Source organism: Amblyomma mixtum, chromosome 4, assembly GCF_055824585.1.
Source record: "Amblyomma mixtum isolate Tamu chromosome 4, ASM5582458v1, whole genome shotgun sequence".
NCBI classification, from domain to species: domain Eukaryota; kingdom Metazoa; phylum Arthropoda; class Arachnida; order Ixodida; family Ixodidae; genus Amblyomma; species Amblyomma mixtum.
This window is the reverse complement of record NC_143015.1, coordinates 44,470,275-44,487,224: the sequence shown is the minus strand read 5'-3', so window position 1 is coordinate 44,487,224 and position 16,950 is coordinate 44,470,275. Positions and strand designations below refer to the sequence as shown.

The following is a 16,950-nucleotide window of genomic DNA, read 5'->3' as shown; positions in this document are numbered from 1 at the left end:
AAAGTAACAGTACCGCCCAAGCCCCATGTTTACAATGTTAGCTCCAGGCTGTCTAGGAGTTTTCAGAAGGGCATGGGCATCACTTGACAAATCTTTGAAATAGTGGCGGTTCTTCAGTATCTTTGGAAATGAGGTAACCGCCGTTTGCTTAATCTGATGGGTCGCAGCCCAGACCTGAAGTTCTTTGGCAAAGCTGTTATCGAAACTGCCCACTCCAGTTCCTTGTGCATCGTTGAACGATCCCACAACACTATTGTCATTGGCCTCAGTAAAATCTGGAACAAGGGTGGATTCCCAATCGTCCGTCGGTGCACTTGTATGTGTCATGGCATACTCGGCTACACCAGGAACGGTCGGTGCCTGACCAGGCGCACTCGTATCGGCCACTTCTGAAGTTTCGCTCGATCCAACAAATCGACATTTGGAGGAACTGTATCCAGTCTGAAGAGTCAGTGTGTCGCACAATGCCGTAGCAACACATCTTGCTTGATACCAAACTTTTTGCTCAACTGTGGACTTGTGCTTGGCCTTCGACATAGTTTCTGCGTAAAAGGGCTTGCCTTTTGTCAAGATGTGCCAGTGGTCACCACAGTGCGCTTGCAACAGTAACACACAGGGCCATGAATACTGCTTGGTCACTACCTTGAGTCAACGATGCAAATCACATTTACCACCCGCCACACTGCTGGCCATAAAAACGCAGTCTTGCAACACACGGTTGGCGACCGGCACACTAGACAGCGAAATATTGATCCTGCAAGGTTGCTATAGAACTGGCTGGATATGCCTTTTATCTGACTAAAACTGCCGATTCATTTTTATGATTTTCCAGACCAACGCTAACATACTTTCACACCGCACTGAAGGAAAGGCGCATCGTCTCGTCCATTATATTGTTTGTTTACAATTGTCAGAGGCATGTAGGCCAGTACCTGTGTAAAATTTTGGACCCTTGTATTTTGACAATCACACAGCATGATCTGTGCAGGCGTTCTTCAGTGTACAGAGCCAGATTCTGAGACTCTTAGTGCATATAATGTGCTTGAAATCTCTTGTGAGTGTACACTTGGCTTCTCATAATTTCCAGGCACTGATGTGATGGTGCGCCGGAGTGACAATACCACCTGCTGGGCTATTCTAGTTGCAACCCCCATCATGAAGCGGGCCCAGGCACTGGATGCAGCAAGAGACATAGTCTTTATAGACTCCACGGCCTCTTGCGACAGCACAAAATGCACAGTCACGGTGGTGCTGGTGGCAACAATGGCTGGTGCTGTGCCAGTAGCAGTGCTACTTCACAATGAGCAGAGCACAGAAGGCTACGTGGCTGCATTTCAACTTCTAAAAGACACTCATTCTTTCTGCTTCGGAGGTCAGGCCGTAAGTAGGAAAAACAATAACACTGCCTTTAATTTGTGCATTGCAGAAGCTAACTTCAAGCCTTCATGTTTCCTTCCCCATTACTTCATCACCATAAAATGTGATTGTCTGCCAAGCATTGCAAGAGGTTGTAGGCCAGTGTTAGAGATGCAATTCTAGGCTGCCATATTGTTCACGAAAGCACCCCATAATGAAAAATGTAAGAGCGATATTTCAACACTGTGCTAGACAAAACCCATAACTTCGCCATATGCACGCTCAAGTTGAGTGAAGAATAGAGGGGAACAGAATGTTGCAGTTTACTAACATGTCTGTGGCACGAAAGGGAATGATATCAGTTCCTGTAAAATTGCAATGGTCATACAAACATGCAAACAGCCATTTCTCTAAAGGTAAAAAAATTCTTGTACAGACTAGAAAGAAAGCACACGTAACTTTTTGGGCCTACAGTATAAAAGTAAAAGTGCTGAAATGTTCACATTACTGGCTACCTGCGTTCTTCAGAGCACACTCAATTCTCTCCATATTAAAATTTCTTATGATGGTTACCTTGCACTTACCGTATTTACCCAATTCCAACGCGCACCTTTTTTCGGGGAAAATACGTCTCAAAATCGCATGCGCGTTGGATTCGAGTGCAAACCGAAACTCCCCCATAGCTGCCCATCGTCATCGCCATTATACGATGTGGGAGCTCACTAACTGCCGGCAAACATGGGAGCACGTTTGCTCGTCGTTTTATGCGTCGCAGGAGCCGTTTTCAATCTGTGTGGAGCTCAGCGACCATGGACCACGTTCACGACGACGCTATCCCGTGCACTGCCGCGGGCGGACGCCTCATCACTGCGTTTGTACGATCGAGATACGCGGTACGATCGAGGTACGATCGAAGAATATGTTGATAAAACAACGGTTGTCGGAAACGCGTCATTTCAGCGGTAAAGTTCCAAAAACGATGAGAGTCCTTTCTGTTTTGCGGCCGATTCTCTGACCGAGATGACATCGTCCGCAGGCGGGGCACGCCGCGCCGCTGACGAGGTCGTGCATCATGCCGATCTAACAGATAACAGCGCTTCCGCGCTCGTTTTTATGCTTGTTTTGGCCGTCGAACATCTTTATCTTTCGCTCAGATGCACTGACGAAGTCATGGATGCTCCGCAAGAAGCTTGAAGGATCCAAATGGTGCATCGCCGCTGCCGCAGTTACGCCTAGCAGCAGACGAACCTCCCGTCAACGGAGCTCTCCGCTTGCGCTTGGGGCGTCTTCCTTTATACTGATGCTTTGTCATGAACTTGCATGAAAGAAAATCTCGTTTCTCAGTCGCATCCATAGCGGAGAAAGGAGAAAAACCCGGGCAGAAGCGTTGGTTCACGTCTCGGTGGCGGCAGAACGAAGAGCGTCTGCGTCCGACCGTGCGGTGGAATGCTCGAAGCCAATGGAAGGGCTCCGATCGTACCACGTGATTTGAAGGGCCAGTCGCGACGCTCGACTCGGGCGGGAAACGATCTTTTTTTTCGTATTTTTTATCAAGAATGCGCCGCTGCCGAAGTGGCTTCTGGTAGGAGAGGGTTAGGCCTACTTCCCCGCGAAAATTCAAGAGCGGGCGACGCCGTGGAGCGAAATGCCGCGTTCCCGAAATTCGGTCAAATTCGCACTTTCGCAAGCCACCGCGAGAGCTTTAATTGCATTTTTTACTAAGTTCCCATTGGTTATCGGCTTTGATTTTTTTATACATAAAAGAAGAGGCTTGGGGGAATACAAGACGTAAGAAAATTCAAAATCGACTTTATTGGGAAAAATCGCGGTTTTTTCACCCGCAGCTCTCCTTAAAATATAAAACAGTTGCAAATTATTTTCATTCGTGGAAGCCACATGCACGTTAGAAGCGGGGCTTGTAGTTTTTTTTTTTCATTACCAATATCGGGCGCGCGTTAGAATCGGGGCTTGAATTTTTTTTTTTGGTGCCGTAAATTGGGTGCGCGTTGGAATCGGGGGCGCGTTGGAATTGGGTAAATACGGTATTGATTAGCTGATACCTCTGTAAGTTCTATTCCATACCTGGGGTTAGAGGCTTTCATGCTTCAGCGTTTCTTAATCAAATATTCCATCTCCTCAGAGAGCTTGGCAGTATGCTGTCTACCATCCTACCTTCTACTTCTACTGAACACTACGCAATGATAGATGTGAGACTATCGTTCAATGCCTGAACATTAAGGTCGTCGCCCTTAGTTATAGCTGAATATCTGTTCTGCAGTGAGACCTTTACTTTCCCTCTTAACGCTAACGCGTTAATGGGCTTCCGTCTCACTGTTTTTTCCCATCCCTTCTTCAAGCATAGGCTAAATTGAGACCTTACCATCCTGTGGCCACTACAACGCACCTTTCCGAGAACTTCCACATCCTGCACGATACCAGGATGAGCGCAGTATGAAGTCTATTTCATTTCAGATGGAATATGATCCGTAAATTATTCCTCTCTGCGAACTCTACTCATAACTCCCCCTGATATTCCCAGAAGCTATGCCATAGTCGCCTACTGCCTGGTCTCCTTTCCTACCTTGGCATTGAAGTTGGCTATCAGTACACTGCAGTGTGTTTTTATTTCGTTCTCTGCAGATTCCTCGTCTTCATAGCAGCTTTCAGTGATCTGGTCATCATGGCTAAATGTGGGTGCATACATTTGTACCACCTTCAGTTAGTACTTAAGGTTATTTACGATAGCTGGCACCCTCTTGTTAATACTATAAATTCCTCTATGTTGCCAGCTATATTCTGACTAATAAGGAACTCCACACCTAGTTCTGCTATCTCCACTAATCCACGATAGCATAGTATGTGCCCACCTTTTAGGACTGTATATGCCTCATCTGTCTTAACCTCGCTAAGCCCCACGACATCCCATTTAATGCTTGCTAGTTCCTCAAACAGCTTTGCAAGACTAGCCTCACTGGATAAGGCTAGAGTTAAGCATCAGCAGGTTCAGTTTCCAGCGGCGGCTTGTCCAGAGCAAGAGATTCTTGGCACCCTCTGTTGTGTCACAGGCCTGACCGCTGCCTTGGTCAGTTGCTGAGCTGCCGCTGGAGACTGAGGGTTAACTAGTGTATTCATACAGGAGGTTTTGACCAAGAACTACACCAGGGCGGCCAAATCCTGCTCTGGTGAGGAAGTGCACTGTCGGTTCTGGTCACCGATATCGGACCTAACCCCAGGCCTGGTTATGCAGTTCCATCGAAAAGCGGATTGGGTTATTTTTACTTAACAGCAAGCGAGCCATGGATACTGACCTTTTTCTTTATATTTTTTTAGGTTTCAACCGAAAAGTCCAACCCCTACTAGTAAGCCAGAGTCCTGAGTATGCATACGCTGTCACTTCTGCATAGTGATATTATTTGAACTGCTTTAAACTGTGGCAGAATTTTCTTGTCTGCGATCCTCATTACAACAGTCCTTTGAAAGTAGCGGATGTCCGCCAGGATTCACACTATGTGGAAATGTTTGGCAACAGATGATGTAAAGTCAGATTTCTAGAAGAAAGCTAGCCACAATATCGTTAATCAAAAACAAAGATCCAAGGATGAATCCTTGCAGGTCACGTGAAGAACAAACACTAAAAGCTATCAATTGTTCTTGGCTTGATAGGCGTGCTGAAATTGGCTATTGTTCTCGCTGCAGGCACCACACGTATTTATGACAGACAACTCCAGTGCAGGGATAGCTGCACTGCAGGAAGCATGGCCTACAGCCAGGCAGCTTCTGTGCCATTTTCATGTGGCCCAGGCAGAGTGGCGCTGGCTGACAGCTGCCTACAACCATGTTGGCAAGGACCAGAGACGGCAACTAATGTCAACATTCCAGGAGGCAAGTTTTGTCCAAACGTAGTTCTTTTTTAAAGATGAGGACTGTGTGAAATTACAGGCACAGCGTAAATGTGCATATGTGTATGTGAAAGGCACTGGCACATTTCTCACTGAAGGATTCCAAACAGGTCATGTATGCTGGCACAGAAGAGAAGCTGGAAGCTGCGAAAGCCAGGCTTGGGTCTGAATCCCACCAGGGCTACGTAGAACGGGTGAAGGAATTCCTAAAAAGGGAGGAGGAGTGGGTGCTCCTTTTCCGTGCAAACATCACCACACGGGAGCACAACACAAATAATTTCTCTGAGGCCACCATCCGTATCCTCAAAGACATCGTGCTCAGCAGAGCAGAGGCCTTCAACGCCGTTGCACTAGTGGATGCAGTGGCCGTGGTGTGGGAGAGATACTTCAAGAGCCGCATCCTCCGCCATGCTAACAGCCGTGTTGTCAATCATCACCTGGCTTACAAACGGCTCCTTTCCCGGATGCCGTCAGGAGCAGCTGACATCATACGACTAACAGGCCACAACCTCTATGCAGTGCCCAGTGCCACACGCGAAGACACAATATATGAAGTGTCAGCAGATTTTGGAATGTGCAGCTGCGCAGCAGGAAAACAAGGTGCTTTTTGCAAGCACCAGGCGCTTGTCCATGAAACTTTTGGGGGATTGTTTCCCAATGCTCCGCCCCTGAACACAGGAGACAGGCATCAATTGGGCAAGCTGGCCTTAGGCAACAAGTGCCCCCCTCGGGATTTCTTTATGCCCTTCCTGGAAGGAGAGCAGCCTCAAGAAGAGCCCGACCAGGCAAGCTGCAGTTACAAAAACCCACAGGCTTGTGCAGCAAGCCACATGCAAGACGACTGCCAGCCGTCCACATCAAGACAGCTGTCACCTACTGCGCAAGACTGTGATCAACCGCAGCTTGCCCAGGTGCATATTCCCTGTAAAGTTCCTTTTCATCCTAAATCCTTCTTTCCTCAGCAATGCCAGTGCAGGTAAAGACAACGAACATTTTTTTCTGGTTGATCTTTGCAAACTTGTAGAAAAGACACTTTTTAGAGTTCATGCTGAAAGTAACACAAGTGTAGAAATACAAATTCTAGAATTCTCTGCGATACATATTACCTTGCCAATGTTAGTTGCACATTCAATTCTGCAGCTTTCCATTCAGATGAAAGGCTATACCAGGCAAGAATGAATAAATGAGCCACAATTTTGTCTGTAAATGCTGGGAACATTTGCAACAGATCTATATATCAAGAATGTTAAACTCAGATTGTTCTGCTGACCAGGTCTTTATCGCATATGCATGAAGAGGTATGCCTTGCTACAGTGAAGTTTCATGTCCAGCAAATGAATATTCTGATTCAGCTCAGAGCTTACTACAAGGATAGCAATAGGGTGCCATGGTCATAATTGGCTACTTGTAGCAATTTCAGACAAGTTTAGTTTAGTTTATGAGGATTTAATGTCCCGAATCAACTCAGGCTATGAGGGATGTCGTAGTGAAGGGCTCCGGATATTTCAACCACCTGGGGTTCTTTAACGTGCACTGACATCGCACAGCCCACGGGCCTCTTAGAATTTCGCCTCCGTCGAAATTCGACTGCCGCAGCCGGAATTGAACCAACGTCACTTGGGTCAGCAGCCAAATGCCATAACCATTGAGACATCGCGGCGGTTAATTTGAAAGAAGTGTGCATGCAAATAATGAGAATGCTAATATATAAAAAGAAAGAAAACCAACATGGCAATCCTCAGCTGCTGCAGCCCAGCCTGCAACTAGAATTTCCATCACAGGGTAGATAATAGCTACAGAGCTTTGGACATTCGAAACGCTTAAAGTGGACAGAATCTAGTCATTCAGTTTCACAACCTTTCATGCAGGAAAGAGAAGATGTGTACCGGAGCTTGAAGTCCCAGCTGCGCCGCCTGCATGCGATGAATGAGCACAACCCTGCATATCTAGAAATCCTGCGGTGTATTGGGCGTGAGCTGGACCGCGTGCCAAATGGAAATGATGCGGCTGGGCCTATGCTTGCCTTCAAGGCAACCGCAGCAGCACGGAGGCACCGGGGACGTCAAATCCGGGTGCAGCCTACAAGTATTGCGAGACGCCGGCCAGGGTTGACAAGGGGCTCCAAAGGGGCGCCAGCTGGACGCCCACTAGGTCAACCCTGTTCCAAGAGGCCAAAAAAAAGGCCCCACTCCCTTCGGAGTAATGTGCTAGAAAATGTCCGAAGTGCAAAATTGCACTGAGGACATTTCTCTAAGATCAAATGCAACATGTCTATTTTAGATAACACACTTGATTTTGAGGGGCGTGTCATGTACCGCACGTGACACTGTGCACTTGCTTGTGATGTCAGGTGTGTGCTGCTAGCTGGAAACGCATGCATTTTAAGAAGGAATTTTGCACCACACGATTGATGCTCATGAATAATTCAGTAAAAGTACGGTGCATATAGTGCCCTTGACAGTGGCCTTATCTTGAAGTCTTCCTATTCTAAAATCTGATGCGAGTTCTCATGTGTGCTGTTCTCATAATTCTTGATTTTTTGGTTTGGTATGGTTTATTAGGGTTTAATGTCCCAAAGCGACTCAGGCTATGAGGGACGCCGTAGTGAAATTCCGACCACCTGGGGGTTCTTTAATGTGCAATGACATCGCACAGTACACGGGCCTCTGGAATTTCTCCTCCAAAGAAATTCAACCGCCGCGGCCGGGATCGAACCCGCGTCTTTCGGGTCAGCAGCCGCGCACCATAACCACTGAGCCACCGCGGCGGAAGGTGGAATGTATATATTTGTAAATAATAATAATAATGCGTTTAAAAAAAATAGTGTAACTCAATGGGACATTTTAATGTCCGCAATTTTCTTCCTTTCTTTCTTTCTTTTATTGGTGTCCATTTTTACAAAATGGAGGAGGCCGAGGTAAAAGCTGCAACAGTGCAGCTTGAGAGGCCCTCGACCCCCTACACATGTGGCAGCGCACAGAAGCACAACATGCAAAACATAACATACACAGGTAACCTGTGTACGAACCCGGAAATCGTATAAACCATGAACGTATCAACGAGGTTTTGCAGTTAATGTCAACAGCACTGACCTGTGGCTTGCTTATACACTAAGGAAATTTTCTCGCATGCATCAATTTTATGGATAGAAAGGCCAAGGTAGTATGCAATAGGGGATATTCAAAATTCCGCAAGTGCGCTTTCCCACATAATTATGTTGCCCCAAACAAGATGGCCGACTCCGCTATAAAGGAACTACGTGGGCTACAGGACAGGTGCTAAAGGTGTGGATAGAATGTAAGAAACGTACTTTGGAAGAATCAAACAAAAAACCAGTCTTTCTTGCTTTGTTTCAGCTGGAAACGCATGGTCAGCCATCTTCTTTGGGACAACATTGTTATGCGGGAAAGCGCACTTGCGGAATTTTGAATATCCCCTATACTCCTTTGAGACTTCAGCTGTGTACTTCAAAGAAAGCAATTTGTGAAGACATAGTGCTGTAACTGCAATGACAATTCAGAAATATTTACGGTTTTGGCCATAGTCAAAAGACTGAGTGCAGCAAATGGATAGAAGGTTGAAAAGGGTGCAATTAATCTGGTGCTCTAGCGTGATGCTGTAAATCTAAACTGTGTCTCTAAAAGAAAGGGTTGTTGCTGACAATGTACAACTGAGCTAATGGAAGAAAGTGCACATTTTGATGTGAAGAGCTGTGCTACGCACATCTTTTTATCATATATTATTGCATATAGGCTTTCAAAAGCTGATAACAAACAAAATCAGTTAATTACACTAACAACTGGCAAGGTTATGAGCACACAAATAATGAAACTAACACCAGGGGAGAAGAAAGCAGAAGTTGGAACATTACATTGACATTCAGTACCCCACAGATTCGCGTACCTCATTCTTTTCATTCTATTGCTCTTAACACATACTGAAATGCTGCAGTGATTAATATTTGAGAGGTACGTGTCTCCCTGCGTGATTAGTATTTTAGTTTTCTAAAGCAAGAATGGGCAGACTGAGACCAAGTACAAAAAGGTGGCCTCTCCTACACCACTGCTGCATTGTGTACAGCAGATGAGAGAGAGAGAGAAATACTTAAACAGGTTAAATCAAGGCCTTATATGTGCTCTAACTTCTAAGAGCCAACTGGGCCGCCAAGGCCAGCCATGCCGACCAGCAGGAAGGAGGGGCTTGGGGCGGTGCAGAGAACGGATGGACATCTCGTTTTCACTTGCGCTTAGAAGCTTGACACAAGAAAGGTGGTACAAGGAACATAAGACTTCAACAACTGAGCATTTATTCCACACATAGTGAAATTTAAGGAACCAATGAAGAAAGGATCTTTTGAAACTGCTGCAAAATAGTTTGGACCTGAGTTTGGTCATGGCCGTTCTAAGAAGCACAAGCCTTGTCTAAAGCGCTCGGGCGGTGCACTTCCTTGCAAACAAATCCAGATTTTGTGGCAGCCTCTAGGGTCCAGCTGCAACGCTTGCACGGAAGTAGTGCCAGATAGCCTCGTAAACAAAGCAGGCACGAAAACTTTGCCCTGTAATGAGGGGCCGCTCTCTAATTTCGGTTTTTGTTACCAAGTGCGCAGTGCTCAAGCGCTCTAGACAAGGCTGCTCACCACTGTACTGGCACCACACGTGAACAAAAATGTGAAATGACCCCCGAGAAGCGCTCAAACCAGCACAAAACCGCACAACAGAACAACAACGAGCCCACAAATACACACGGCGCACTCACAGCGACGGCAAATCCTACCGTGAATTCTACTGTGGCGCCACCTCGTGTCGGCACCGCGAAACAGAAACCTGTCGACATTCGCTGGGCCACCGCTCCCCCGTTGAGCCGGCGCGGAGTGAGCACACTACCCAATATTCTAGGTCACTGTACCACGGGTTTGCACAGACTATGGTAAAAAGATGCGCAGTTATTATCTACCGGCTGTATTTAATGAAATTCTCGATGATCTGTGTATTGCAAATAGCAAACGTAGGATGATGACTGACATAAGGAATTGGTGTGCAAATGTATTGCCTTGTGTATAGCTTGAGTTCTTTCGTATGTGCTATTTTGTGTTCACAGACTTTTTTTTTCTGTATGTTAGCATGAGTATTTAGACAAGTAATGTATGCATATGGAGGTATTTCTCCACCTGCTGCCTGAGCAGCCAACAAGCAAAATGTGCTTAGGCACATCAGAATTTATGAATGTGTACGCATACAGACGAATAAAATTTGATTTGATTTGATTTCATACCTGAAAGATTACTGAAAAGGAAGGAGATGTCAGGGGTTGGACTCTACTACAAAGTAAGCTACGATGCTGGCTGTCCAATCTTCAACTTTGGAGGGGATTTATAGAGAGAGAGAAAACTTTTATTTAATGAGGAAGGTTGCTCGAGCAACTTGGGTGGCACCCCTAGTCCAAGGCGCCACTGGCTTTAGCTGACTGACGGACTTGCTGAACCAACTTAAGTTGCTGATCCAGGGTCTCGCTGGTCAGGGCCACCTGCCACTGCTCATATGTCGGGTTGGATACAGTTAAGTGTTTTGGTTTCGTTGTGCATTCCCACGATATGTGGTAGAGCGTAGGGCAAGCTCCACACCAAGGGCATGTATTCTGATATTGAGTATGTATCGGCTGTCACAGTCGATAGAACATGACAACACGGTTGCAGGGCAAAGGAGCCTTCGTGCTTTATTGCGCGCTGGTTTTATAGCCACCACTGGAAAGAAGGGCGACCTACTCTCCCCAGAAGCCGACTGTGTGCGCATGTCCCGTGGCTTCCGGGACGATGACTTAGCTACCGATACATCCTCCTTCGTTTGGAAAAAAAAAGAAAGAAGAGGAAAAGAGAAAAGAGAAGAAAACTCTGTTACAAACAAATCTGAATGGTGTATGGCCCTCGCACAGACGCCTTGTTGACTTCACTTGCATTGGAAATTTAGGGCACCTGTACAAAGTCCTTGTTGTACGAGAGCCGCCGAGGTGGTGCTATTTGTCTTGTTGATCTCCTTAGTGCTGGTGCTGGCGAGGCAGTGCGCGGGGGATCCTGCGTTGGAGGCGCTGTGCCGAGCTGTGGCATGATAGTACGCGACTGCGGTGGACCAGTGCGGGCCGAGGTTGCCGAATTGTCCGAGCTGTTTTCGTCGTCGACGAAGTCCGGCAGCTCCCGCTCAAAGGGTTCACTGGTCGGTAGCAGGTGCCGCCGGTTGCGTCGCAGAACTCTTCCACCTTCGGTGAGTACGTCGTACGACCTGGGAAACCTGGACTGACGCAAGATCCGAGCTTTCGGTGACCACGTGTTCTGCCTCACCCGAACAACGTCACCTTTCTGCAGTGGAGCCAACGGCCGCTTGAGGCTTTCGGTCTGGCGATGCTTGTACACCTGGTAGTTGGCACTACAGCGCAAGTCCGGCAATGTGGTGCGAAGCTCGCGGCCTTGGAGGATCTCTGCAGGGGTTCGACCGCACTCTAAAGGTGTGGTCCTGTAAGCAAGAAGTCCCAACCAAAAATCTTGTTTAAGTTCGGTGGTTTTCTTTAGGATGCGCTTTACAATTTGCACACCCTTCTCCGCGAGACCATTTGATTGAGGGAATCGTGGACTCGAGGTGGTGTGTTTGAAATCATATCGCTTTGCAAAGGCAGCGAAGTCGTTACATGCGAACTGCGGACCATTGTCTGTGCATACCTCCATTGGTATGCCGTATCGTGCAAAAATGGAGCTAGTTGACTCTATGACGCTCCTCGCTGACAAGTCGTTAAGCAGTTCTACTTCGGGGAAGTTTGACAACGCATCGTATAAACACAAGTAGGATTTCCTACCATACTGGAAGATGTCGATGCCCACTCGGTACCAGGGCTTTTCAGGCACAGGACGCATTTTCAATGGCTCTCTTGGTTGGCTGTAGGCGTACTGCATACATACGCTACACTTCTTGACAAACGCCTCAATGTCCGAGTTCATTCCAGGCCAGAAAACTAGACGCCGTGCCCTGAGTTTGTTCTTATTAATGCCCATATGACCATGATGTATTTTTTCTAACATTTCCCGTTGTAAAGTAGTTGGTATTATAACCTTGCAGCCTTTTAGCAGGACGCCTCTAACTTCGGACAGTTCGCCCTCGCTTGACTTCAGCGGCCCTTCGATAGGAATACCATTACTTAGGCATTTTAGAACGGAGCTCAGATAAGGATCGTTCCTCGTCTCTACGGCCAGTCGCTTCCACGTGTCGTCGCTGACAAGTGAGCAAACCACACTTACGGCATGAACTTCCACGTCATCGCTCTGGATGCTCTTATCGTCCTCGGCGGGGGCCCTTGATAGCATGTTGGCGAGCAGAAGTTTTTTTCCTGGAACGAAGAATATTGTGATCTCATAACGCATCAGCCTAAGAAAAAACCGCTGCAGCCTTGGCGGCATATCGCCAACTGCTTTTTTGTGGATGGCAACTAATGGGCGGTGGTCTGTTTCCACAATAACCTGCCGGCCGTAGACGAAGTGGTGAAACTTTTCGCACCCGTATACGATAGCCAGTGCTTCCTTCTCTATTTGAGAGTACCGCTGCTGCGCGTCAGTGAGCACTTTGGAAGCATAAGCCACGGGTTTCCAGGAATCGCTATGACACTGCATTAAAGCTGCAGCAATCCCATTCTGTGATGCATCACAGGACACTTTTGTTGGTTTTTTTGGGGTCAAACATTGACAGGAGCGGTTGTTGGCTCATGCTATGGCATAGCAGTTTCCATTCACTCGCATGGTTATCTGTCCATTCAAAAACTGCATCTTGTCTGATTAGGCTCCTGAGAAGAGTCGTTCTTTCCGCCAGCGTGGGTAAAAATTTTGCAAAGTAGTTTGCGACCCCCAGCATTCGCAGAACTCCCGATTTGTCAGAGGGGGCGGGCATTTCCAACATACTTTTCACTAGTGAAGGGCTCGGTTTTATACCTTCTACACTGATAACGTCGCCCAAGAACTCAATTTCTTGAACGCCAACTGTGCACTTCTCACGATTAAATGTGAGACCGGCCTGCTCAGCTGCTTGCAGAGCTGACCGAAGGCGTACGTCGTGCTCCTGCCGGGAAGTGCCCCAGACTAGTATGTCGTCGACGTACACTTTCACGCCGGGAAGAGATTCAAAAACTTCATTTAGTGTTTTCTGAAACACTTCAGATGCCGACGAAATACCGAAAGGCATCCGTAAAAAACAATATCGACCGAACGGTGTTGCAAAAGTACAAATCCTGGAGGTTTCTTCGTGCAATGGGATCTGATGGAACCCCGAGTTTGCGTCAAGTCTGGAGAACACTGTTGCGCCCGCTAGCTCGGATTCTATATCTTCTCGCCTTGGCATTTCGTAGTGTTCTCGCATAATGCATTCGTTTATCTTTCTAGGGTCCATGCACACTCGGATATTGCCGTCTTTTTTGCGAACGATAACGAGAGGACTCACCCAGTCTGTGGCTTCTGTGACTTTTGTGATGATCCCAGCCTTTTCCATGCGTTCAAGTTCTAGCCGAAGCGGTTCTCGCAGAGCCAGAGGTACCCGTCTCGCTGTTTGGACAACAGGTGTGGCGCCTTCGCTCAGGGCCATGCGGTATTCGCGTCGAACACAGCCTGTGCCGCTGAACAGGTGTTGGTAATCGTGAATGACTTTATCAGAACTGTTCACTGTTACGTTGTGAACTTCCCGCGGCAGAAGACCCAGTTCTTCGCTTGCTTCAAGACCAAGGATTGCTTGATTTCCTTTGCGCACTACAAAAAAGTTGCAAACGCTCTTTCGGTTATTCAGCTCCACTTGAGTTCTGAGGACACCCATATGTTTGATAATGCCGCCGCCATACGATCTCAGGATCACACTACTCGGTATTAATGATGGCTTGGGATTCATCTTCCTGTAAAGACCGAAGGGCAACAGGTTAGCTTGGGATCCCGTGTCCACTTTCAACTTCACCAGCAAACTGTTCATGCACACTTCAACGGTCCATTCACGTCGACTGCTGACGCTGCTAACCGACACGTCGAGTACGTTAAAGTCTTCTTCGGATTCTTGCAGTGCGTCCACCTGATTATTTGCCTTGCAGCAGACCGCGAAATGGTTCCTTGCTTGACACTTTCTGCATGTACGTCCGAACGCTGGGCAGCTTCGCGGCGCATGAGTTCGGCCGCATTTTCTGCACTTGAATTGCTTTGATTGCGCTTTACCCAAAAACGGGCTTTCCTTTCGCACCAAGTCCACCGTTTGCTGCTGGCGCTCATTCCATATCTTTTGGTGTTCAGCTGCGCTCTCAGCGGCTTTGCAGATTCCTTCTGCTTTTTTGAGGGTGAGCTGGCTGTCTGCGAGCAACTTCTCTTGTACTTTGCTATCACTGGTGCCAAAAACTATTTGGTCTCTAATCATTGACTCCGTCAATGAGCCGAAATTGCATGAATGGGCTTGAGTCTTCAAATCACGCAAAAAATGTTCAAAGGGCTCACCGGAATCTTGCATCCGTTTCCTGAAGATATACCGCTCGTGGACTTCGTTCCGTTGGGCAGCACAGTATTCTTCAAACTTTTTCACCACCGTCGCATAGTCGAGCTTGTTCTCGCCATCCGCAAAGGTAAACGTGTTGTAGATTGCGATGCCTTCCTCACCTGCGATGCTCAAGAGCAGCGCGGCCTTCGCAGACTCTGGTCGAGGTTTTTCGGTTGGCTCCGATGCAGTCAAGAAGAGCTCAAACTTCTGTTTAAAGAGCTCCCAGTGCTTGCTGATGTCCCCTGTCACACGCAGCGGCTCCGGTGGCTTTAGGAATTCCATCTTGTTGGTCGGTGGCATCCCACTTCTGACACCATGTATCGGCTGTCACAGTCGATAGAACATGACAACACGGTTGCAGGGCAAAGGAGCCTTCGTGCTTTATTGCGCGCTGGTTTTATAGCCACCACTGGAAAGAAAGTCGTGAACAAAGCCCATGGTGTCGGGGAGAAATGGGAAAGGAGGTGTGACTGCAAGAGGGAGACGTCGGATTGATAGCAGGAGGGGAGCATGGCTGGGGGGAGGTTCGGGGGGGGGGGGGGTAATAGGGGACGAGCTTGTCTCGCTTTTTTTTTCTTGTTTCGGCATGCAGCCTCTGTCCGCTCCATATCCAACAATTTCGCTATTCCCCTTTGTTGGTCCGAGTTAAGCCGCTCATTTCCTTTTGTATGCCTCGCCCCATTCCAAGTTCGAAGGGATGCTTCATATGCAACTCTGGAATGTTAAGCCGATTTGTTACGCTCCCTCTCCTCTTTCCTAGTGATCTCGAACCCTATCTAATCGACCAAAATCGGTCACGTGACGTCTGTGATTCGCCGTCGTTAATGTGCCCTCAAACCCCATATGCAATACTATCGCCGGGAACTTTCACCTGGTCGGGTCGCCAAAGCTCCCTCCCATTATATCTGCCAAAATTATTCCTTTCCAATGATGCGGTCGGAGCTGGCTTCGCCTAGCCAAGCCTGAGCAGTAGGGGTGAGTCACTGGTGCACGCCTTCTGAACTGTGCGTAATCTGTGTAATCCATGAGTAAAGAGGCTGGAGAGCCTGACCGCGTCTTCTCTCTTGGGGTTCGTGCATACGGGGGCCACACGTGCTTCTGGGAGGGCGTAGATGATGCTAGTACGGCACCAAATTCATCATCATCAGCCTCACTACACCCGCTGCAGGGCAAAGGCCTCTCCCATGTCTCTCCAACTAACCCTGTCCTTTGTCAGTTGCCGCCACTGTATCCCCGCAAACTTCTTAATCTCATCCGCCCACCTAACTTTCTGCTGTCCCCTGCTACGTTTGCTTTCTCTTGGAATCCACCCCGTTACCCTTAAGGACCAGCGGTTATCCTGCCTTCGCACTGTCTCGCAGTTCGTGACCTTGTTTAGTGAGGATACGTTGCTGGTGGATGAACACGTGCAGCGGGACGGAGGTCGCTACAGGGAAAAATGTTGATTTGGATATTTTTGACCTGTTGAGTCCAACCTGCAAGAGCGGGGGCTAGTTGGTGCTTCATACTGATTAAAACACAAACGGACGCGCTTCGTCCGTTTGTGTTTTCGTGTGTCTGTGACTTTTAGCGCGAATTGATCTGTATGCCAGTATAGCAACGACAAGAGTTTCGCTTTGTGCGAGCTTTAACATTCTTTTACATTTTAGTAGTTTTCTTCCTTTAAAAACTAAAACTCGTAACGCACTCATGTTACTCATCAATAATTGAAGAAAAGAAAGGTTTCTTTAAGCCAGAGTTCAAGCGCTTCAACTTACTGTCATTGGTGCCACTGTCTTAACAGCCAAGTCCTAGTTGCATTGTTTACAGCCTGCCACTGTCTCAACAGCCAAGCTGGCCAAGTCCTAGTTGTATTGTTTGCAGACTTCGCAACGCAATGAGCGCTGCGTACTCCAGCTCACTGCGTTTCCAAAAAAAAACTTAAAGTTTTAATGAGAAGAAATAAATGAGGCCATATGTTTACAAACTGGGAAGTAGGTGAAACAAAGTAGAAGACAAAACAACTATCCTATCGGTGGTATCGAAACCCACGACCCGGAGTTTCAACACCCCCTGACTGGGGTTGGGCACTTCTCAGTAACCAAGCGCAACCTTGCCGGGTTTGCGAATTATCAACGTATCAGAGAGAGAATTCTGTTTATATTCAACTGCAGTATGTGTGA

At 47.6% G+C, this 16,950-nt stretch overlaps 1 protein-coding gene across 1 annotated transcript; it reads left to right on the top strand.

Moving 5' to 3' along the window:
* Positions 1–937: 937 nt before the first annotated feature.
* Positions 938–9,310, top strand: LOC149346362 (uncharacterized). The gene is made up of 4 exons (XM_089586377.1): positions 938–1,380; positions 5,053–5,238; positions 5,366–6,166; positions 7,124–9,310. The coding sequence occupies exons 1-4, from the start codon at positions 1,099–1,101 to the stop codon at positions 7,493–7,495; spliced, it is 1,641 nt and encodes a 546-aa protein (XP_089442503.1). The 5' UTR covers positions 938–1,098; the 3' UTR covers positions 7,496–9,310.
* Positions 9,311–16,950: the final 7,640 nt, after the last annotated feature.